This window comes from Opisthorchis viverrini (genome assembly GCF_000715545.1).
Source record: "Opisthorchis viverrini unplaced genomic scaffold opera_v5_418, whole genome shotgun sequence".
NCBI lineage: Eukaryota > Metazoa > Platyhelminthes > Trematoda > Opisthorchiida > Opisthorchiidae > Opisthorchis > Opisthorchis viverrini.
In genome coordinates this window covers 85,042-110,486 of record NW_008752079.1, presented here as the reverse complement: position 1 = coordinate 110,486, position 25,445 = coordinate 85,042, and the positions used below count along the sequence as shown (strand labels likewise).

At 42.1% G+C, this 25,445-nt stretch overlaps 2 protein-coding genes across 2 annotated transcripts in view; both read right to left on the bottom strand.

Moving 5' to 3' along the window:
- The window catches only part of T265_10898 (hypothetical protein), a gene marked incomplete at both ends in the record, with an annotated part of 15,458 nt that extends 1,610 nt beyond the window's left edge, over positions 1-13,848 (bottom strand). Inside the window, 6 exons of the mRNA XM_009177409.1 lie at positions 598-771; positions 5,222-5,524; positions 6,650-6,788; positions 7,224-7,417; positions 8,359-8,528; positions 13,701-13,848. Of these exons, the coding sequence (XP_009175673.1) occupies positions 598-771; positions 5,222-5,524; positions 6,650-6,788; positions 7,224-7,417; positions 8,359-8,528; positions 13,701-13,848 (1,128 nt within the window). The remainder of the gene's footprint in view (positions 1-597; positions 772-5,221; positions 5,525-6,649; positions 6,789-7,223; positions 7,418-8,358; positions 8,529-13,700) is intronic.
- Positions 13,849-13,861: 13 nt separating this feature from the next.
- T265_10897 (hypothetical protein) overlaps positions 13,862-25,445 on the bottom strand; it is a gene marked incomplete at both ends in the record, with an annotated part of 50,025 nt that continues 38,441 nt past the window's right edge. Inside the window, 5 exons of the mRNA XM_009177408.1 lie at positions 13,862-13,867; positions 16,647-16,746; positions 18,145-18,215; positions 18,477-18,557; positions 23,975-24,083. Of these exons, the coding sequence (XP_009175672.1) occupies positions 13,862-13,867; positions 16,647-16,746; positions 18,145-18,215; positions 18,477-18,557; positions 23,975-24,083 (367 nt within the window). The remainder of the gene's footprint in view (positions 13,868-16,646; positions 16,747-18,144; positions 18,216-18,476; positions 18,558-23,974; positions 24,084-25,445) is intronic.

Genomic DNA, 25,445 nt, shown 5'->3' with positions numbered 1-25,445 from the left:
AATATTTATTAGTAGATTGCAGTTCATAGGCTAAACATGTTTTTTAAACTTAGACTCTCCTTTGGAGATGCACAGGTCTGATTTTGAAACCATAGCTTCAGCTTCTGAAGATTTCTATAAGAGACAACTTTAAACTAGAATATCGTCTGACGATGCCCCACCAGTATCACCATCTGTCAGTCAAGTAAAATAGTTGTATGAACGCACGTTTAGATAGCTTTGAAACTAGAGTTGCCCCGTGCCAATTAGCATGAACACAGAGAAATGAGAATAGGTACAACAAGACTGAACTTAAATTAACCAAGTTTTACAAGCTTCCACCCTGGTGAGATTGACGATATGTATGTTTTATGTATAAAGCGAGTGGAAATGTTTATGCGATAGCTTCACTGTATTGGATTTGGTCAGTTTAGTCGCGAATCAAATAATATCATTCTTCCATTGTATCGCCCGTCGCCACAATATGGATCACGTGGTTTAAGTTCACCAGCTTTTAACGCGTTGCTGGTGTAATCAAACCACTACAAAGTAATGCTTTTCAATTGCAAGGATCTGGTGTGTTGGACAAAACAGGTAACGTGGTGTCAAAAAACTCACCCGCTTTTTTATGGTGGCTGCCGGTCTTCTGATCCAGAATGGTACGTAGATACGTCGATACAACCACATGGGACATCGGGCTTCAAGAGTTTCTAGCCAGTAGACTTGTTGGGCAATTAGCTGCTGTGTGGCAGAACGACGAACTTTGTCAATGTCACCGACTGCTAGTCCAATCTGGTTGGAAAGTACAGAAGAAAACAGGAGATATTCTGGCTCTTTGGAAAATCGTTAGGATTGTAAAGTTGATAAAACAAATGGAACATCATATATCTACTGTCATAAAAGCTATCTGAACATGTGCCTGCTGTAGGATAAGCCACCTTAGATAAAAACATTTGATCAGCCTTGAATTTTCCCACCACATTTACATAGCTTTTATGAGACAATTTCTGGAATCAGATCCTATTGGATTTCTGAATTTGATCTATATTCGCTTTCCCCGAAGCAGTACACATGGCAATCTACAGGGATTCACACAGACTATATGACCCACATGTACCTCTAAAAGGTCGTTCAACCAGAGAATAACCGGCGGCGGATTCGAAGGGCATGAGTCAGCGGCCAGTTTTGTCGCCAACCTAGAGTAGTCGATCAAACAGAACTGGCCGTGAGTGGTCAGGTAAAAAAATATGGATTGGCAGTGAAGAAATCTTTCAGCTTTAACAACCTTCCTGTGCCCAGCTATCACGCCACCCGACGGAAGCACGAGGGCTGGGATATAGTCAGGCCGCCCAAGCCTAGACAGAAGTCGAAATATAGAGGTCGAGCTCGAACCACGAACCTTCCGGTTGGTAAATTCGTGCTCTAACCACTGAGCCATCTCCGCTTTGACTGCCAATCAGCTACTTTTGGTCTATCAGCAATTATTTCCCTATATCCCCGACTGACACTACTCAGCACCATAAACTGGTTGAGATCGCGGCCATATTCCTGAAATCAGTTGGCTAGCTTCTTTTAACCAGAAACCCAAGTCTTCTTGTATCAGACAGCTGTCATTTTTGGTAGTGTTGGAATATTGGGAGCTCCGGTGCATTAGTTGGTAGTAGATCAGGTGACTGTTGATCTCTTCGTACCTACAGTCGCTCGTTCGCCATCTTTACGCATTCGCCACTTGACTCAGGGGAATCCTGAAGCAAAGAGGTATAATTCAGAGTTTTTGCGCATTCTCAGGGAAGTGTTACTTCTGTGAAGTTTTATTGCTCCGCCTTGTTTGGAGAGGACTTGTGTAGCTGTGTAGGTGGATACGTAGTATGCGTCTGCGGTCTCCAGCAAAACTGCATACATACGAACCAGATATGCGTCATTTGTCAGTGGGGCTAGCACAGAATAAAATGAAAAACTGGAGACAGCCCACTGTATCTGCTTAAATACTCACGTTTAGGTGGAGTCTTCTATTTGTGGAGGACAGAGCCATGATTCTACCATCACGGAAATCATAAAAATTTGGAAAAAAACAGTCAGTCGTTTGTGATTCCTATAGTTAAGGGTTTATTTAGGTCTCTTTGATTAAGATCATTGGATGGCAAACACCTGATGTATCTCCGTAGTATAATCTTCATATTTTCCGAAATTTTATTGACAGTTATACTATCCAGTGTTTTCATCCGTATCGATATGGGTGAATTCCGCGCCGAGATTGCTTGGTGTTTGGAGTCCGGAGATTACAGAGTTTGCACGATATTTTTTTAAGACACCTTGAATTTTTCAGACCCAAAGACTGGCACAAGATAAATGCTACCCACCTTCCACTGCCGAGCAGTCATAATCAGGTTCATAGCATCTGTCTATGGGGTTTTTTAAGGGAATGCAACTTGGCAAATAACACGGCTTAAAAACTGACTTACAACTATGGTCCACCAGTTTGCACAACTTGGAAGAATGACCTTCCAGTAAGCAAAAGTCACCTAATTGGGAGAGAGTGGTGAATGTAAGTTTCCCTTGTCAAAGCCACAGCAAACCCAATTGTTTCACCAAGAGTCAGTTTTGCACAGTCAGCATGCGTTGTTTGGTGCATGAATTAATTGGACACAGGTTCCGGGTGATCGTACGATTATGGGTAGAATTTACCACATCTTTTGCAGTTTGCCTGTGGCGAACAAGAAAATGTTCCTTCTCAGAATACAGTAATCTAGGGATCCGGGTCAGCACAACAGACTTAACGATTAAATTATCAACACCGAACAGTTCAGCTTGTCAATAGCTCGAAGTAACTGGACCTACCGCCGTTGTGCTCATGTTCCAAGATACCTAGTGTGGTTCTGTGTTATGCAAACGGGGCATGAGGTCACCGCTTTGTACGTTAGGATCTGTTGTCAAGATTATTAGACAGCATCAGGAATGGGTGATCAACTGAGATAATCAGTTCTGCTTAACTTGGTGATTGAGCTTCCGGCTAAACACAATTAGATTTCCACACCAAATGGTAGTAGCTTCTCTTGGTCACTGATTAAAGTCGATCTTTTTTCCGGAGTGGTTTTGTCGAAACTATCCAAACCTCCGGTCAAATTTCAGCCATTTGATACTTTATTCATCATTCCAGTGATAAAATTCGCACATCTGGGGCAAAAAGGGTCCTTTAAGGAAGTTGTCCATCCAGTCCAAAGTACGTCCAGTCAACAACTTATGAGACCGTCCATCTTGTAAACCAAGAAAACCAATTGTTAAAGGAGGTTATGCTGCAACAAATCTCCCGCTGGCTAACTGGTCTACCAGCCTGCTCAGTACCCATTGCTACTGCGGTCGGGACTTTGTAGTTGTAGCAGCTGCGTCTTTTCTGCTGCCCATCACGAAGGTCTTTGAAGTTTCCGACAACCATTATGTTCACACCGCTCATATCTATTCGCTGCAGTCTCTCTCATAGTAAACCTGAATCTTTAGAAGAGTGTCATATTCCAGTTTTTGATAAATCCTTGTCTATCATCATGCTATTCATTCGAATAACACCATATTAACCGCCCGGATAAGTGGGCGAGTAGTCCGCACTTTTGGCCACAGGAAACACTTTTATTGGAAAAACAGTTTACTACAAGACTTATCGCAAGTTTTGAACAGATTTCCTCACCCGATACCGTAGTGTAGACTGCGGGGAAGCTTTCTTAGCTTAATCTACCAGAATTGTGTGCTTCCAGAGCAAAGCATTACAGAAAACTTATCTGAGGTTAACCATGATGTTTTGGGTATGCGTCGCCGACGAACAGAACGACTTTCTTGACAAAGTCGTCTTTCAGACGTTTCCTGGCGACAAAAGCATGATGCAGGGAAAACTGCTTGCGGTCGTCTAGGCATTTAATTGCGCCGCCTCTTTCCGAAATGGTCAGGGCACGACCAGGACTAATCGATTTACTGTCCAAATGAGCAGGACCTTTTTCACACACCGAAATACATTTATGGCACCAGTCAGCGAGGAAAATCTTTATTGTTCCAGAGTTACAATCCATTCTTGCCAGTCAACCTAGTGGCACCCAGGCTGAAGAAATGGTGGTTGAATTTTTACGATTCGGAAAGTAGTAACCATATGCTTATAGGAAAGTTTCACCTGACTTGAATTCAAAATCGAAGGCAACTTACAGTCAACACGGGGTAGCCGTCAACATGAAGACAACGGACTCACGTCACCATCTGAATTTCGGCTGCCACCCGGTGATTACTTATGATAAACGGGCTAATATTCATTTGTGTTCCACAGAAGGTTCTCTGAGAACCCGCCTTGCTGAACCTGTCATAGATTTGTTAAAATGGTCGCAGCATGATTCGGTGCACGGAACATGGATGGGAATGGTTTATTTTGCCTGCTGTTTTGCTGAACAAAGACATTCCGGTCAGTAAATTGCGCTCTAACCACTTGGGCCATCTCGCCCAAGTCAACCAAGTACCCATCCATCACCCATAAGTAGGATAGTCGGGTCTACGGCCAGGTGTTTGTTTTAAGATCAACTAACTGAGTACATATCGTATCATTGACGGAGACACCGGCATCAAATACACTGCCTAATGAATACGAACCGTATAAAACTTCACTTGATTTGAATGACCAAAGTAAAAGATATTCACTATGTTCCCATGATACATACAACCCAGAACGGCATAGGGGATTTGATCTAAATGTTGCGGTTCATTTATCGAGATTTTGGTGCCAGAGCCGACTGATTACTGGAAACATACTTTACTTAACCTTGCACATATGTCGCAAAGTAGTATAAGCGGTGTGAACTTTCGGTCGACCACTAACCATATCTAGTATTTTACCAATAGTTTCGAAATTTTCCAGAGGGGATATCCGTAAGCTGTGTCTCTGCATTCTGAACCTCTTAATTTATCAACCATAAATCATGTACCATGGGTACATTGATTTCAGCTGCTACAGTTTCACTCACCGGAAAGCGGTAGGCGTGGGAGCCACATTCAAGCACTGGAGGTGATGACCTGTTCAGTTAGTTCGGAAATGGTTCGTTACACATCGAGGGTGATAGGTTTCATACAGGAGCGTCTCTGACTGCGCGGTTAAGCTATTTCTACCGGTGTCATTAGTCTTTTTACGTCTTTTCCTCACTGAAGACTTTGTTCCCTGCTGACGACCAATTGCACAAAAAGATAGACGAAGTGCTTGATTGCTTTCTGGGCTTACCATCAAATTCATCAAAGAGATCGGCACCAGGAACACGAACAATGCGAAAAACGGGAAGGTTAGTTCGGGAATGTAAATGGTCGAAGCTTGAGTGTCCAAGTACGGTTTTGTGATGACCTCTGTGTGTTCATATTCACCAACCATCATCATTAACGTCTGGAAGAGTGCAAGTCCCATATTTGCGTAGACTTTCATTGACAGATCCACATCCGGACGATTCGTTGTCGAGTGGTTCAAATGTTCGAATCCGAGGAAGCAATAGGCTAGACGGTTTTTCAAGAATTGCGGGGATTCGTCGAATTCCTAGAACAGAGATCACGTACGGCATACACTTGACTGCACTGCTTCACCACATGACTAAGGGACAAGAAACAATATGTGTGACTGACATCCAGTGTACATTTACCGTTCCCAGATTCTGGGAAAACTTTATACGATCAACACATGTATGTGACTTTCTTCAGTAGGCGGCACTTGCATGCAAAACTGCAGTCGACTCATACGAATGGGTTCAATTTTTCTTTTCACTAGATGTTGCTGGCTGTGAGAATCCTCAGCAGGGGTAGGGAAGTGAACAAGATCTTTCCTTCAAGTACAGTAACCCTGGTGAATTAATTTTTGCTAATAAGCAGTGATAACCTGCTCGCCTCGCCCATCTAGTAGATGAATATTAAAGCCCAGTACAGTCTGCATCGCTGACGGGTTCAAATAAAAGAAACAGCACTCTGTGTAGGCCAACCCGTATAACTGCCTTACTCCTGGAGGATGACCACTAAAATGGTGGCTGTATGGTTGCAGATTTTGTGGATCTCACAGCTATTAAAAAATAATGACATTACTGGGAGTAAATGAATAGCAAATCACTTTGACCGGTTGCTAGTTACTTTTCAGCATACTAGTAGCGAAGAGCAGTGCATTCAGTCTACTCAAAGGAAACGATGCAACACCGCTGACCTAGGGAAGTTCAAGATATTATTTCCAAATTTTGCAAAAGTTCTCATGACCCAAATCATAGCTGAATGGGATTGGTTTGACTCCAAAGAGTGGGCTGCAGCCCATCAGGATCACCATCGGTCAAGTGTTTGTGTAAGAGGCGGCAGTCTTTTAGGAAACCGATTCGTACAATCTTGTCATTCAATATATATATATATATATATATGCATCAAACAGATTTAGTCTTAAGGGTTTTTCAGGCAATGAACTTTGCCAACCCTCCCTCCTCATATGACGACTGCACAGTCACATGCATATGTTTCGGGGACATAAAATGTGGTCAAAAAGTTTAAACAATCCGATACCTATGGTAAATATGAAATGAGTATGGGTAAAACTCAGCTTTTCTTCACGAAAAATAAGCTAATAGGATAAAAATCACTCCAGTTTGAAAAAAGATGATTTTGCTATCCACTACAGTCAACCGTCACTCACCTGTTCTTCTGGGAGAGTTAGAAGCTTGTGGAACGTTACCGCGAAAGCGAAAAACAGTATGCTCAAAACGGAGGCTGATTTCATGATAGTCGTGCTTACTTGCAAAAACATGATCACAAATATTCCGATAGACTGGTACCTGAGAATAAGGGAATGAAAAACAAGTATGCAAGAGGGGGTGTGCGAACGGAAATCCTCCAGAGTAGTAAAATTATTCGCATATTCAAATTAAATCTACTCGTCACAATAGCTACTAATGGTTAATATTATTATCACCGAAGACAGCGACATCAGTGTTGACACTGATGCTGCACTGCCATAAAACCATAAGGTTTATCTGTCTACATTTAACGCCCTAGAGTGAAAAGTACAGAAAAAGGATTGGAGAGGGAGGGTACCTATTGGTAGCCTCTATCAAACATTCTGAGGTGCATACACCACTAAGCGCCCAATCAGAAAGTCTAGAAAGAAACTGTCAACACGAACGCCACTGATATTGATCAGCTGCCATTTCTTACAATGACTAAGGCCAAGCGCGGTCGAGGTCACGATGACTCCATCCTAGAAAGCTTACGACACCAACAACACGCAGACTCTTGTAATCTCTTTCACACCCTTATGCCAACTCAAACGTTGTCCACTGCGCGGTTTTCGCCATTCTGAAGGAGGCACAGAAAACAACACTCGTATCGGCAGGCGGTGTTTTGGCATGCTGATCAAATGAGAGTTATCTGAGTTGTCCGGAACCAAGCTTGCATCATAAACGACCTAATCCAAGAATAATACTCATTAGAATGTCAGTAGTGCATTCGTCGTTAGTCTAATAAATTGGGCAGTTCTATCGATTCTCATCCCGTTCAGCGATAAACCCCAACACCAGGCGAGTGGACTTACTGGACATTGTTCATAACTCAAGAGACTCAAGGGTGCCTGCTGACATCGAGCTAAATAACAAAACCATCTAAAACTCGTAAGTTGCAAAGGATTAGTGGAACACTCCTCGAAGGAAATGAATGAAACCGCAGGTATACATCAGAAGGACCGTTAAGATGACTTTAAATGCCACCGTTCTGCTCAAAGGAAAACGCTTTGGTAATTCGCCATGGAGATACCAGTCAATGCTTTTTCGATTAATATAGCTGTGCGATGTCCCGAGACGTTGATCATGCTTGTGGTCTAAAAATATCAACTAACTCGCACTAAAAACCTGAAGGTACCTCAGGTCAATCAAACGTTTTAGGACATCTTACTATCACCCGAAAGACACGAGTGAAGTTCTTGCAAGCCAGATTTATTTGGATTCTGGTCGTTTACTTCATCGAAACTCAGTCCGGTTCTGTCACCTGTCCTGTCTTTGGGTTCAACAGAGATCTTGTCGTCCAAGTTGGAAATTTAGGAAGTGCTGCACAGCCGCCTCATTTTAATTGTGTCTAATCAGCAGTGCACGTACCACAAGCCTCTAAAATGATTCGAGCCCGCGGCTTTCCGTTGTTAGTTCAACATTATACCACCTGACCACGATGTCCCAATCATCACGCGGAGACGTGGGTCGAATGCTTCATGTAATGCTCTGTTTTTTTTCGGGTTGCTTTGATTGGACTGTCCTCATTAAAATAAAGAATCATCGCTAGGAACTCGTTTACTCAAACTTTGGACCAGGTATATGTTTTGAAGGTATTTTTCACTTGCACTTGAAGTCAAAAACGTACCGCAGCAGCTGCAGCAGTAAGTTGAACCAAGAGATAAACATGACTACCAAAGTCAGAGCGGCCCCGTGGGGAGTTCTGTGTTCCAAAAGATTTAGCAGTGCACTCAATCCGACGAGAAGTTGAAAAATGGTAAGCAAACAGTTGGCCCAGTCTTTGAAGAACTCCCATCGCTGCATTGATTAAAAAATTCCAAAGATAAAACTAATCAGTGCGATCAGAAATAGGACATTTCAAGATTGTATGAACTCAAAAAGCATATGCTACTGATTTTCAAGGGTACCACACCGCCATGGAATTGTAACTCCACAGTGGCTGAAATAGCCTTAATATGCACAACTGATCTATAATAAGTCTATTTTTCGGCATTTCGGATGTGGCCACTGGTAATCTGCTTGTTTTGAAACTAAGATCTCAATATAGTTGTCTCTTTATTACTACTCACAGTGACAGCTATTTTTGGGATATATTCACGCGAGACTCTTCACCTGCATTTTCATAGCCAGCTAGCGAGGTAGTCGTCCGTCGGGTAACTGCCTCAAACCAATTTGTGGCTAGTCTTATACTACAAGTGTGTGGTGTAGAGGGTTAAGGAATAATACTTATTGCTCGACTTGTTATGAGTTGCTCGTCTTGTTATGTCAGTAATGGGGTCAGATACTCATCTACACGCTCCTACGGAAGGATATTCTTTACACAACTTTGTCAGCATAACGGAAGTGTCACAACTTGCTGCTCGACTGGTGTCATCCAAATGCACGAAATTACTTGGATGGTTATGTCGAGGAAAATTAGCTGCTTCCGTCACGCCGGCCCCGACTGCTTGGGTGAATCACAGTGTTCTGTGGATATTCACGCTGGTGCATGGGTAGATGATCGTATAGGTATCTCTCATCATTTCAATACATTACTGCACAGCAGGACACTGGATAAGTCGGCAGTGAGGGATCGTTGAGAGCTAACAAACGCAGATGCTACTAATGACATACTAGTACGTTTCCATATTGTAAAGATCTTATTAGGAAAACTGCTGTGATAAGACCACGATCCCTTAGGCTGCTCAAAGTTTGTTGGCAGGTTATATATCTGGGTCTGCCATTGCTTGACCTCCATTGCGCTTCTCTTCTTCGAAGATAGGGTGAACGAAGGGGAACTGTTGTAAGCTTGAACTGAGTGTGCAACGCATACTTGGTTCATTAAGCAATAGCTTTGGGTGACTGTCCTTTTGCGTGACAAAGATTGGTCAAGTGAAGCAATACGTCCCAGCGTACCGTATCTGTCGGTCCATTCGACCAACGAACCAAGAAATCTGATGCATATCTCTGATTTTCACGACAGTGATAACATAATGAAAATCACGAATTTCCTCTACATGTCTCATCCATTGACGTCTGAAAATCTGGTCAACGATCGATCACACGATTGCACCTTCATTCTAAGTGCTAGTCCAGTCGAATGTCCCACCATCTTAGTTCAAACAGGTAGTAGTGACTCAACCCATTCAACTTTGAATAACCATCCAACCCGATTGACTGGTAAGCTAAGAAACTCTTATTCCAACTTGTTAATCAGCTGACCGCCTAAATTTTTGTGTATTCGCAATGTGCGCTGTGCATCAAATTTGTGTGACCTGGTAAAACCATTAAGTCTTTAGCAGGTGCGATAATTTCGTGCTGTATGTAAGGTTGTATGCTGAGCTTATCGCTAGGCCGTGACCGGATAAAAAGTAATCGTAATTGTTTGATTTTCAAGAACTAGAAACGCGTAAGCTGCGGATCCATGTGCAAATTGAGTATGCATGCAAGTAGACCCTATAGCTCCAATTTGGAATTATCCTATCTTTAGGTTCAGGATAACAATATTCTGGACTGAATTGGGAACACGGTCAGTTCTTCATTAGCATTGAAATCTTTTAGATTGAAACGTTCATATTGAAAGTTTTATTCTATTCCAGCGACCCAGCAAAAGGTGGGACTTTCTTCCCTTTCGGCCGACTAAAAAAGGGAAACATCCAGTAAAGCTTGATCACTCAGTTGATTGACAGGTCGCGATTTACGGAAAAGTTTGTCGGTAGATTTACGGCTGAGTAACGTTTCACTAGTATTGCCCCAATATTATTTGGTCGTGTCACAGCGTTATGCACAGAAGAGATCAACAGGACAGCAGCTCAAACTGAGGTTACCAACAGATTCGAATAAATAGTGAGTTTGAGCAGACAACACTTAAAAAGCTCTCAAGGCCTAGTGAGGAGTGGATTGTCACAGAAATCACCCAGTGTAATGCAGGACCACTTGAGCTTATTCGAATACTGCTCAACATAGTCTACAATCGACTGGCGTTCCCTGTTACAAGGACTAGAGAATGCGTGCGATTGCACTAGGGTTTTTAGAGGACAGACAACCAGGCAATTACACTACATAATTGGCCAGCATGTGAGAAAGATAAACACATCACTGAGAAATGCGGACTAATACCAAGTTATCTTCAAAGACTCGGTGATGGCGGGACATGGGTTAGGCACAAGACTTAGAACATGTCCAAAGAACGTAGAAGTTTCAAGACGGGACTGTGATTCACAGCTGCTGATGGTCGAGGTAGTGGAATCACCAAGCCTCACAGTGTGAATAGAATCGAGGGTGTAGATCTGGCGAGCGTATGGAGAGAGGTCTTAGATAAGACGAGTTGACACGTGACGGGGTGAGTTTTTAATAAACGTAAAATCATTGGCAAAAAAGGTGGAAATCCTAACCTGACCAAAGTTCACGGAACCCCTTTCCCCCTTAGCACTGGCTCATCCACACAGACGGACATCACAGTGACACTCTAATTTTTTAAAGGTGTAATGCACTATTCATAAGGTTGACGAAAGTCCTTCGACAGCGCACGACCGGGCTCAACCTTCTTGGGGCTCTTCAGGTAGGCACAGTCCCCTGGTTTCCGTCGGCCTTATGTTCTACTTGAACCCAAATTACACGAAATTGGCGAAATGCACTCAGTTGCATAGCAATTTGGTTTTGAGAAGATATCCAGTTGGGCTCTAGATGAGTCTCCCGCCAAAACCAAACTGGTATGTAAATGAGTGTGTAATTCGGAGAGTGTACCTAATTTATGTAATACAACATTTTTCTCTGGAATGCAATGTAAGCAAAAGCCCAAAATGCAATGGCGACCACGCCATGAAGTGATAAATACGTAGAACAACTATGCAGTCGATAAGGTTTTCAGGCTTATTCAAGTGATGTCTATTTTTTGTTTGGTTATCACGTTGTCTATATTGAGAATTTTTAGCTTTGGATGTTCACAACCTTGTGATAGAAATAAAACAGACCACTTGTACCATTCAGAAACAGCACCAAACAAATTCCTCGGACGTTACACATTGGTTGCTGTCGCCGCTGAGGTAAACTGCATGTACCGTAAACAAAGGTTGTTTGCTCTTGAGCCTCAGTCAACTAGCGCATTGTCATTACTGGTCGGGAATACCGTGGTTTCATCAATACGGCGAAACTTGTTTGTGTCCGGCGCCGGTTGGAGTCGGCTGATGCATTTGTGAAGACTGGGTTTATGAGGCTAGGTCACCTAGTCATTTTGACAATAACTGTCTTGCGGAATGCAGGAAACGGGTGCTTGATAGCCACCAAAGAGCAGTAACAATATAATAACTAGCCAATCATTTTCGGCAGATGACTGACATCAGCCGTCTTCCTGGGAGAACATGCTGGTTTTCGGGCAGCCATTATTTGACAGCATATCCTCTGCTGCATTAGATGGTAAAGACTAATATAGAGAAAGATTACACCATCTATTGGGTGTAATGATCCTAGTCCGGGTGAAACGAATTTGGGTCCATCGTAACTGAGACCCTGAAAACTGTCGTTTTTTTTGTTAACGTCATTCTGTAGAACTTCTCATAGAAGAGGTATTCGAAACTAACTTATTCGGACACACAATGAAAAGACGTCAATTTTCGGGGTTCGAAAGATGCGTAGGTCTTGGCAAAATTCATGGCTCTGCAAACTGACTTTGTGTTAACGAGAGGCTTAATTAGGTGCAGCTGAACCACTCTTTTATGTGCTATTTTCAACAGAATGTAATGCGCAAACGCCTCCCTGTGTTTAGGTTTTTCGAGATATATGTTAGTACATAATTTTTTTCGATGCAAAGCATTACTCAGAAGGTTGCTGAAAAATCTTCGGTTGTCCACGACCGGTTTCGTCTTTTTTTAAACTACTCAAATAGGGGCAATCCCCGAGTTTCAGTCAACCTCACGTCTTCACAGAACATCAAACTGTGCTCAATAGGCAATGATTAAATTGGTGTTAACAGAAGAATGATACGCAAGAGATCCAGTTGGGATGTGGTTGAGTCTTCTATTAACGCCAACCTGATTTACAAATTAGTGTATATTACCAGTTGTACACGATATATTATTCAAGTAAAAATCGGGTGATGGAAACGCGGGAACTGTGCCTGACTGGTGGGCCCAACAAAGACGAAACCGGTTGTGAGCTGCTAGTAAGTTTTCGGCCACCTTCTGAGTGATAGGTTTTGTCTTGTTTCTACACTGAATAGATAGGGGGAAAGGATTTCACATCCTTCCGTGTGTCTAGGTATCATACTGGAAGTCTCTGCTGAAGACCCTAGCGAAGTGCATAAGCCAGAGTTGGATGTTGACGGGGAACAAAACGAAGTATGCATGGGTTTGTGTGTATTTAGTGAAACAAACAATTGCTAAGGAGGATGAGGAAGTTTGTTTTAGAGGTATTTTATTGATCGATGGTGCGTGTTCTCGATCGACAACAAAACTCTATCAATATACAGATTTTTCAAAGTATAATACCTTCCCAATTTGCTATGAAAGTGGGGCTAACTTCTTGGCCTCATCACACTGGTCTTTCAAGGGAGATCACAACAAATGCATCTGGCTATCAGTTTAAATACGTATTTATAATTTTCTGACCTCAGATATATACTACCTTTTATCAAACTCCAGAAACTTGTAAATTTTTCGAACTTCTCAAAGGTGCACATTCCAAGTGCAGCCTTCCGCGCATTAGGTGCGCATTAGACTCCTTGACATACGGTCATTCATAAGATACCTTGGTAACGGAGTTCCATTGGGGGGACGGCAGCAGTCGAATGTTGAGTTTATCGATTTTCATGGTTGGTCAATCATTTAGTTTTGTTCTCTGCAGTGGGTCAACCTAGTTTTAAATGGTGCACTACAACACTGTGGTGCATAAATAACTTGTTGAGTGAATTAGGCTGAATCTTCTTTCAGTAATTGGTCGTGCACCAGACAAATCATATCATCGTTCAGCTATAGCACCCTTTCGGTGCCTAACTGACATGCAACCAGAAGAAAGCACGAGGGCTGGGTTGCCCAAGCCTAGACAGAGGAAGCCGAGAAACAGAAATCGGGTTTGAACCACGGACCTTCCGGTCAATAGATTCGAATTCTAACCACCTAGCGATCTTGCTCCGACGAACCATATATTGCAATCAGTTAACACTGCAGTAGTGGATGAAATTTTGGAAGGGATTTTTCGAATGACGAAGATGCATAAGAAGTGCGTCGGATTTGTTACACTAACCAGATAATTTCGTTAGTATTGTGGCAATGTGTGGTAAAATCCGATGAAAATTTCGTCCTGTGAGTGAGGCCAATAAAGGCTGAAAATCTAAGAAGCATTGTACATCTGTCTTGTCTTTACTGGAAATTATCAGTGGTGTGCGTCTCCTTAAACTCCAGGGAGTTTCGAATCCGCAACTTCCCGGCTAGTAGTTTCAGAACTCAACCGTTGGGCCACCAGTGGCAGATCAGCAGTGTGATTTGCTCGCACTTAGAATAGAGCACCACTCATTCTTCAATCACGGGATACACATCACCTCGTCATATCTTGACAGGCTCGTTGAATGACGGACTCTCAGATACAAGTTGCACTGACCATGAAAAACTTTGGGGTTGTTGGTAATGCGTATTAACAACTGTTGAGCTTTCCACAACAGATTATCTTCATTTGCAGGATGAAATGTGAAAAAATCCCAAGCAACCTGTTTGGTGACCGTTGGAGGGTTTTGTTAATGGTTGTTGATGACTATGGAAATCTTTTATCTTGGCTACTAATATACTTGCACATTATTAGTGGCATACTTTTTGAAAGCAATAAACAAGGAACACGGTTTTATTAATAAAAGCAATGTTCATGCCTGCTGTAATAGGTCTGTCTTCAGACGCGAAAGGATAAGGGGGCATGTTATGAGACGAATCTCAGGCGCACAAGAAAAGGAAATCACGAAACAAAAAACCGCTCCTTTCTTTTGGAGTGCAATGCGCGTTGCCAAAAGCAAATCGTTGTTATGAAAACCACTCGTGATGCATGATGTCCCATTTAGCATTTGACTGTCACCGGGACCAGTGATGACTGAAGGTCAATTTCACTGTCAACGCGAGTGTCGAAGTCTTAGCTCTATTCCGCATTTGGTGTCTGATGCTGGGAGCCAAACCAGATTGTCACCCGAGTGTGACTGCAGTGCGTGATATTCACGTGAATGCATGGTCATCAAGTGGGTGATCTTTGCAGCAACAAAAATAGGTGTGACTTCCCTTCTGCAATCCTTCCTTATGAGGCACTTTGATAAATAGTTTCCGTAAAAGAGGGAATTTCCAAGCTGTTTGATGACACCAAAAGCTTGTTCTAAAAGATACTGCACAAATCAAAGCGATACTAGTTTCAACAATCGTAGACAGTGCAGAAAACCGGAGCTCACCTGTGAAAATAATTCCACTGATTTGATCAGTACGTGAAGTCCATTGCATATAAGTATCATGACCAAAATGATTCTGTTCATAGCTGAATTGCTCCGCTGAACATAAAGCTACAGAGTAGAACGTGTCGGAAGCAAGGATGAGCACAACAAAGTTGCTGGATCGATTAGGTAATGTTATCATCACTTTCGAACAGACCACTTAATAAATATTACTGCACTCCATTATCTGAGAAGATCGACCGCATTAAAGTATGCCCCGCAATAAAGAGGTAAACAGGCTTTCAGAATAGATTGTTGTTAGGGCGAAATCCATTGGTAAAGCCACATCAACAACAGTCATTCTTCCCTCGTATCGAAGCGACTTCTTCCCAAAGTCAGCGATTATAAATGATCCGTGTGGGCAGTAGCATGTACGACTCCTCTATGGTTTCACGCGAACTGCACCGAGATCGGCTTTTGGTTCCTTTCTGTGAGAACCAACCTGCGGCTTTGGATCGCTATCCAGCTTGTTTAATAACTTACGAATGTGTGGAGGATGACATGATCATTCCACTAGCTTAATACTCTGCAATCAAATGTATAGCAGAATATCCATCAACGGAGATGTGCGCCACCCAATAATTCTGTCCTATTTCTGTCTTTAGTCACATATTCTATGTATATGTTCACCCCACAATTATGGTCAAACAAAAGGATCTTGGTATCATGGCGCAATGCCTGATGGCCTTACTGCCACCATCGCATATTCATGCCGTTGACGATATATGTTCTCAGATGATTTTTTGAATTTATATTAAGCTGCATGCCAAATAAGTGGTACAAGCTTGGAATAATAGGCTTGAATGTGACAAACGCTTTGTTGAAAAAAGTACTGTGACAGGCTAACGCAGTCAACAAAATAGCGTGATGTAGTTCGTTATCCACCGCGTCATGCGTGGTAATCTCAAGTGCACTTGTTTACCTTTCAATAGTCATTGCTATCTCTGCCGTGAATTGCGAGTACGAAGTGATCCAAAGGACCCGTGGGACTCTCGATCTGGAAATTTTACATCAACGCTGCTGCCTCTGCTGTTTGCCGACCGTTTAACGTTTTATCCTCTGATTCCACCTCTCTTCCATCATCGGCGAAGAGTAAGGTTCATACAATGACTATATTTCAATTTGAGAAAGCCAGTTTTTCACTGTGTGGTCCTAAAAGATACTTAACTATTCCAAATCTTGCGTTGGTCAAATGAATTGGTACTTAACAGCATACGGCAGGTGCTTGAACAAGCATTATACCAGCAGAGAAATCTGATTAAATAGCTTTCTGAAACCGGTAGCGGACTAAAAGAAACGCATCAATTGAAGTTCAAAACACCTAAGTTGGCGGAACTTCTAGAATTTTTTCCGGAACATTATTGAAGGAATATAATGGTAGTAAAGTGCCTGGAAAAATCACTGCATTAAGTGATGTATACCAGAACCATAAAACTCGCCTTATCCACACAGTACGATGTCTGTGGATTGTCGTAATTCACCGACAGTGGCATTTGTCTCAGTGCCAACCAGGTGATCGATATGCTCAAACTTAGATAGTACAAAGTGACCAAGAACTGGATCCATCGACCATAGGTATTCCTGTGGATCAAAAGGAGATGGGACTGATTTGCAACTGCTGTAACAGGTTAGTGTCGTTCGACAAATTAGTATCCACCTCATTACAAGGATCAAGGATTTCACATTCTATTGGAATGGATGTGTGGCTGGTACTCTCAACGCTACACTTTCCAAAAATGTAGATTCGGGTTTTACTCGTCGACGGGTTTTGTCCTCTCAGTCAATGAACTACATGTACCCCTCCCGGCTACTTTTGTGTTAGAATTAGGCTTGCTTGTGTGGTGCACGATACTCAAATTTACATCTTTTTCGAGTTTTCGAATAGAGCTTTGCTGTGTTTTGCGGGATTGTCGAAAATATACTGTAAATGCTTGTGGTAAATAAATATTTGAATGGACAATATGGATATTTAATCGTATGTCGACGGTTGGTTTCGGTGACATGAGTTTACTGAAATGAATTTTAGTTTAGAAAAAATTACACTCTTGAAAGTAAGCTACGGTAATCGTTCAGGTACCTCTTCATATGGCCAGAACATGTAAAACACAGACAGTCGGAAAACCGAAACAAGGTCCAGTATAACTAATATGTTTAAAGCCCATTGTAGTTTTATATACAGAGAGCATGTGAGCTAAAATCCAACTGTTGATGGAATGTTGCTGGTCCTCACGAAGAACCGCCTGAATGTATCCAAATATCCGTTTTTAGGCTGGACAAATACATCTGTCTCGATAGGAGTATAGGATATGCTAAGCGCACACAGGGGTAATCTGACAGGAAAGACTGTCCTTCGTATGCTGTCTGATAGGAGGATGAATAGTGATGATCAGTGGTGACGAGACTACACCGAGAGTTATTTTGAAGGTTGTACCAAGTCTTTAAACAGCTTAACACTTTTGGAAGACCTTCGATTCAGCCAGTTTACTAGCTGCTTTCGTCACTCGTTTGCGTGAAACATCGAGATGACTGTCTGAGCGCATTCCGCCACATGTTGTTCAAGGTCGACTGTTTAGTTTACAGTATGTTTGCTGACAAAAGGACATTAGGTCAAGGTAGTGCGGATGCCTTGATCATTGGAAAAGGATCGCTAAAAGGAACTGAAAACTGAGCAGATTCGGGATTTCGGAAACCGTTAAAGTTATTGGCATAGGCATGTATTGGCCTAAGCTCTGTGTTCAGAAATGCTCTATACAGATGTCTGCATTCAAATGTTCAGGCGACTGGTCCACGCTATGATTAGTGAAACTCCATCCTCCCAAAGGAGATTTCAACTTTGCCGTCCATAAAGCTAAACGCTGTGCCAAAACTAAAACCCTTCCCTCCGCTAACCAATTTCTGTGAGTCATTATTAACGTGTAATTCATCATTCAGTGATTACATCGGGGCTACGTTTTAAGACCGACTGGAAACAGTACTCACCACTTCACATCTAGGTAGGCCGTGCACAACGGATGTATTAGAAGTTCTTCCCGCTTCAGTTTTACCATCAGCTGCAATTGTTAAGTGTAGAACAAACCAATAGTCAAACTGAAATTTATCATTCGTTTCAAAATGAAAAGGCTAAAATACCAACAATCACCTGCTGGTACCAAATGGATCAACCGGTTAGGCAATGTGCTGGAATATTGGGAACTGTGGTGGGAGCCATTTGGTAAATTCAGATCAACATTATTCTAGAGAGCCAACTGGTTACAGGTCACTTTTAGTTGGGGAACATCATAGAAGGGACAGTCTTCTAACGCCATGCGTACCTTTACGTGTTTCATTGGTGCAACAGGCCTCTTGTCTTTAGCCCGGGGTGGGACCTGCAGAACAGTGAAGTCGTATTTTGTCTGGAAGTGAGAAAATGTACAGAATGAATCAAAAACAGAATCTATAATTTCAACGATGATGACGTTATAATATATCTTTAGGGGACAGCATTAGTGTCTTTATTTTTTTCAGTGGAAGGGGTATGGTTTCCCGTCAAAAAGATAAGTTTTATTAAATTTCATTTCACTTCATATGTTTGTATTCATAGTCAATAGCTACTTGCTTAACCCTCAGCTTAGTAAATACGATGTTATTAAAGTGTATTGGATCATCATATGCACGTACAGTGCGCTTCTGATTAGTTCTGGATAAAAAACTGCTACCTAATAATCCACTAAACTCCTTACTTCAAACTAGTTCCACCCATCCAAAAAGACAACCGCTTTAAACACAAGCGTATTAAATTTCGAATGAAACTCTTGGAGTTCAGCGTAAATATTAAAAAGATATCTGACCATACCACCAGAACAGTTCTCATATAATTCTCGGCGTATAAACCGCCACTTTCTTCATTTCCGACCAAATATCTAAACCTGTTGGCCTACAGCAATACTGTTTTGCTGATATTCATATGGGTTCTGCCTAACCGTACTTCTGTCTCATTTGATAAAAATTGGAAGATCGCCCACAATCCACTTGGTTGTCCTTTTTTTGAAATCTCCGCATGAACAGGATGAAGTGACGTAAATTTTTTGTTTGGAGGATGGGCGGTACTGCATCCCGTCTCACAAAAAGGTCTTAACACCACTAATGACACTTGATCCTGCGGCATAGTATTTGAACTCCAACCGGAATATCGGTGCCCACATTTCCTTCGGCATTTGTACGTTTCTCACTTAAGATTTCCAGTGGGGATAAAACAGCTGGATGGTGCTTTTTGGTCTTTCGGCGTAGATTGATTCCAACCTCAAGTCAGACTTTTGGACCTTTGCACTGTTCACCTTGCCTTTCAGTTACGAAGTAACATGCATTTTAGCCCCCGTAGGTGAATAATTTCAACTGTCAGCGCGGGAGTCAGGTATTTAGCGTCGATGCATGAAGGTCATAGAGTTCGGGTAGCATAAGCGGATACTTGTCTAGGTGCTCTCAAGTCTTATTTTTTCTAAAGCAAATTCTTCTCACGATCACCTCCAGTATGAGGTGAAATCCAAAGCAAATCAGCATAAGCGCTACTACAGCCGGTAAGAAGAAACTAGTCTTCTGCAAATGATACTAACCCCGAAGTCGACAAAAAGTCTGAGATAACTCAGTAGGGCGTTCTCTCTTTCTCCTATTCCTTACGTGGACCTGATATCTGAACTTTCATCAATCTTACTGTCCGCTTAAACAGTTTTGGACATATGTGGACACAAACAGTCATCCGCATGTTAAGATAATGTTGACCGGTAACTTAACTGATCGTCAGCTGAGTCTCTCGTTTTCAGCATTAGAGAGATAGCCCCGTTTGAAATGGATTATGTCAAATGATAAACGTTCAGTATGCTCGTCAAACTTGCATGCAGGATGCTACACCTCTGTTTCTGTTTATGAGCAAACACTGCGGAAGAGAAGTGTTTGTACCTCAGGAATAACGGTGTATATTAATAATGAAACGTGAGGCTGGCTCAGGTCAAGTTGTTAAAATCACTGTTCCCGCAGTTGACCGAAGGCTGATATGAAATAATCAGAGCCTTTAACAGTGTTTGTTCTTTGTTATTTAGTGTCCAAACAACGCTGAGGAAAGCTTAGGAAGACGCTTGGAGATGTTGACTTTTTCAAAATTTTGGGTGAATGAGGTTTTTACTTCCGTGTCTAATAGCTTGCAACCACTTAGTGTGCCAGAAAAACATCTTTGCAATTAAAGGTGCTTCTACTTTTACAGGCTTTACAGGTGTTTGCTTGTTCGTCAAACTTGGTAGTTTGATTTCAGGCGTTCCGTCACCAATCGGGGTGATGTCGTCAGTGCGTTGTTAGGGTAGGAGTGAAGATTAGCGATGCGTCAGTGGGTCACTGATGCACCACTATGCCTCAACCAGTTTTCCAACAACGCACTGATGATGAAGCATTTGCAGTCAGACTCCTCAGCTCAGCGACCAGCCATCGACCACACACCAGGGATCTCAATTCGCTGGATCACAGCTGCCTCAGATTTTGTACAATTGCATCAAGTTGGCTCGCCAATGTACAACTCCTTTTCAACAGCTGATGGAGTAGCGATCCAGCTGTTTGTCGCCTTAGCTCTTTATCCACACCGTGACGACGATGACTTGGACGTGTACTCAGCTGAGGGCAGTCACCATAGGGTGAATGTTGTAAAGCCTGGAGACACTCTGCCATTCGAGAGCTAATCCGGTGGAGGTTGTCCTCCAGCTGAGTTGCTTTGCAGAAATGGTGAATATGACAATTTGGCACATTATCTTATCCAGCTACGTGAATGTACGATTGACGATTATTAAGTAGGGATTGCCAGATCACGAAATTTCCCGAAACTATAGTTTTACACAGTACAATTTATTGGGGTTCGTCGGTTACAGAAACGTCAGAAACCTGGTAGTCTGAGTTAGTTTATTGATTGTTGATCAGATGGCCGTTGATTTATTTGCGGAGCTTGGACGTTCCATTACCAATCCAGGAGAAATCAACCGTTTGTGGTTAGGTGGATACATATTCCTCACACCTCTGTGTTCATACAATTCTACAGAGGCATGTGCTATCTCTCGATGTGTTTGGTTAGATACATGGTAGCTTCCTGGTGATACTGTTGGCCCGTTTGCGCTCTGTAATGCATCACTTCCCTTATTCCTCGCATTACAAAAAGTGCATTTCCGAAGCGACCGCAAGGTTGTTGGGAGAGCACGATGAAAAGATGGCCCGTAAACTACCAGAAACCTTGATGGCAGCATCACCGAAATCAAGAGATAAATGGATACAATTATAGGGATCATTGTTCTATAAAAGATGCCATTTAAGGATTGCTACGTGCACTAAGTAAGACAAGCAAGAAGTAAGTTTTACCGACAGAACTCTACTCATAAAGTTGCTAATTTTTCTACTAGAATTCATGAAGGCAAACTCCCTACAAATGTTCGGTTTCCTCTAGTATTTCAGCGAGAAAACGAGGAAGGACACAGATTTGACTGGAAAACACGATATGAAATCAAGGATATAAAGTGCGTATCCATAAAATTTTGGTAGTCCATCGGGAATGGAATAAACAAGCGTCAAAATCGACTCAAATTATCAGCCATGGAGCACAAAAAACCTCCTCTAGCTACAAAGTCTTAAACTGTACCAGAAACCAAAAGATAAGGACGGAACAAACAACTGAGTAAAAATTCAACGAGCCAATCATCAATCAACCAAATGACGAAATTAAACAAAAAGTGAAGCACTACCAAACAAGGAAGATGTCTAGTTGACCGCAATAACGCATGTAAATCGCCGATTACGAAAACCACATTAAACAAGATTTAAGAAGAGTCTGTCCACGAATCAGTACAAGCAAAGAACAGGACAAACTGTGAAAAAAAATGAAAACTGCGAAGCATTTGACACGATAAGGCAAGCAATCTATTTCGAGGATGTTAGTCCACAACGCAACAAAGATCGCAAACCAACCAATCAGAAGAGAGAGGGTTCCTTCGAAGAAAATCATCCAGTGGACGAATTGAGGGCGAAATTAAAAATTCTGTGCAACGAACAACGCAGCCGGACCACTGAGAGTATGAAACTGATTCATACATTTTGCCCTGGACATCGGCAGATATCAGGTATTCTTTGAATAGTGTAGGCACACAAGCAATGTACCGAAATATACCCTGAATAGGTCTCGTCCATTGGCGACGAATCGTTTGCAAGCTAACTTCCGTACTTGGCCAACGGGTCAACAAGAGGTCAACAACGGATGACAACATGTGGTACATACTAGCAATGGGTAACAAGGTTACTGGAAAAAGGAGCAGTTTTCGCGTTCTTCGGGGGGAGAATATCTACTACATGCTGGTGTGGTGTCTCTACAGGTCTCTCAGTGGTCCCCAACCGATTGCAATGAGAAAAAAACATTAGAAAATTTGCATAAGGGTACTTTATATGGTTGCCACCTGTAGAATAGTTTATTGTATGCATAAACGATGTACCCATGCATTAATCTGAGTCTAAAATGCGTCTCTGGTTTTGCTAGGATTAGACGAAAGTAGACCTGGAAGGACTTCTCGAGGCACAACGTCCTTCGGGCAAATATTCACAAGATATCCGGGCAAAACATGACGACTGATCAGTACCTACTGTTAGTCGCCTTGAATGAACAAGCACATCAGCTCTCTTGTCCTGTATTCTGATATTTTCAATAACTTTTAGTAACGCTCAGGGAAAGAGGGATATTGAGAAAACATTGCCAATCATCAGAAGGAACTAAGTCGACAAACCCCATGTTCAGGTGTATTCCGAATGCCACATTCCGTAACATGGACGTCCAAAACGAGCTGAAATGGAATGGAAAGCCCGTATTTGTGCAGCAGAATAGCTCATGCAGGGCGAGGCGAATTCGCGGCCGCCGTCGCAAACTAGGCTACTTTAGTAAGCAGAGCTAATAAAACAACTGTTTAATCAGTCCTTCATTTTTGTATCACTCTTATGGACAGTTCAGGACTCTGCACTTCTCGGCAGTCAGCTACTAAGTCTATGACCGCGTCTACACCATGCTAGTAAAGAATCCAGGTCTTCGCAACCTTTAATTTTAAGCGACAATGCCAGAAAGAAGGGAAAAATCACAATTTCGCTCTCAGTGGCACTCATCAAGACCATTATACATTAGTACACATCAGAATTTAGGCGAAAGCGGTTGGGTTTGACCACATTCTCTCACAGGATGATGAAATTGAGGAATAACCCTGCGATTATGCACCCAACGTGATCAATCCATCAACTTAGTGAAGTCAGAAAAACTTGAATGTCTGGCATCTTCTGCAAACCTGTGTAGATTTCAGCAAACACCCTTGATATCGCTCGTGGATGCATGAGCGCAACAAATAGTATCTGTGTTCTCATAGCTATCATGAAGAAAATCCGAGCTGAAATAAAATATTTATAGTTTCTTATGGCGGACCAGGGTGTAATGAGACAGGTAGCCGTATTTAGACTTTACGTGTGTAAATTGTATGTGGCAACATTTATTTAGTCATGAATGGTTTCGCCGTAGAAACCCCAGTAAGCAGACAAAAAGTTCGAACCAATATTTCGCAAACTGATTGTTCGCTGTACACAATAATTATTTAGCATTCTGCTGCACTGCCTGCGAAATATGCAAGTGGCTAATTGTCACTTGTCATACCACATGTTGGACAACAATATCTTTGCTAATTCACGGCATGTCACCCCGGGAGTGCCAGAAGAACATTACTTAAGTATATCAAATACGCGAGACAAAAATGCTACAAATTGTTTCAATAAAACAACCCACCAGGAGGATGGATGGTGCGCTGCGGATCATTTTCTCAATCGGACATTGGTCAGTATTCCACAACTTCGCTGCGATTTCCGGAAACCTTGGAAACAGAAGGGAGACAAACCTTGGTCAGAAGTACAATGATGCGAGTTGGATCACCCTAGAATTCGGATTTCTTGTCTGACTTTTCAATGATCGAATTGTTTATTCGCTATAAGAAACATAACGTGCATCTTTTTGAAGATGTCCAGTAAGTCATTAATGCGAGCCAGCTTGAAAATGCTCCATGCTAAATCACCGTCTTGATATTGCAGGTAATTTTGGCGTCCAAAGAATCACAATCAATTCTCTCGTAACTGACTTCTACCTAGAAGCTGGATTTTCTATCTTAAACCATATCAAGAATGGATGTCATATACGCTTAAAACACAATACGACTTCCCAGAAACGCTTTGGCTAGTCCAGCCATGGTCGATTTCCCCAAAATTCCAAAAGTGATGCTAATGGCGACAGGTTGTTTAGCAGGAGAACGACCAGAAAAAATTCGACCAGACTATAATCAATACGGATAAATCTGATCGCAAGCTGCGCAGCAATCCTACCAGGGAATCAAGCTCTAAGTGAATAAAAGATGAGGCTAGGTGGTGCCTTACGATGAAGCCAATCCATATAACGCGAAATATGTGAAACATTTTTCACATTTCTACGGACAAACCAAATGCGGTTCTCACAATTACAAGTACCTCATTATGTAACGTGAACCGACGGGCATATGAGAATTGTTGATTTAAACTTTTTCTACGTTGTCCCCAAAATGCCATAGACGGATATCGTATGCATGTGCAGTCATACTTGAAAGCGCAACTTTGGTTCGTCTATACAAAGAACATAAGGCTGAAACAAAAGAATTCTGGAGGAACCCAGTCACCACAATCTGATGTTGATGATCAGTTGGTTGTGGTTGACGGAAAAAAATAACTTCTATGGTCAGATGTCGCATGTGCTCAGACATGTATGCTCATGAATTGGCTTCTACTCGTGGGCAGTTGCGGTGCGCAAGCGCATAGGAATGTGAAATATATCAGGACTTCCTGGAATGGATTTACAATAAGAGTATACGATTTCTGGCGTTGCGTACAATGCTGAAACCTTCAATAGAATGAAGTGGTCAAGGACCAAAGGCCATACGGGAGTGGGCATAGACACCTACATATTTATGTTTGTGCGCCAGTTTTTGGCATATAAACCGGTCACAAAAATAATGCGTAAGATGATACGCAGTATAGATCCTGAAATGGTAGGTAGCAATAAACTTGCATTACTGAAGAAAGTATCTTGTTGAGGGCCCGAAGGAAAATTTGCCAACTTTAATCTCAGAAGCCTGCTGGAGAAGAAATCCCTCTATAATTTTGCGATACCGCTAATGACAACTGAAATAAAACCAAAAGACGAAGGGCCGGAAAAATGCAATTAAGTTTCAGGGATT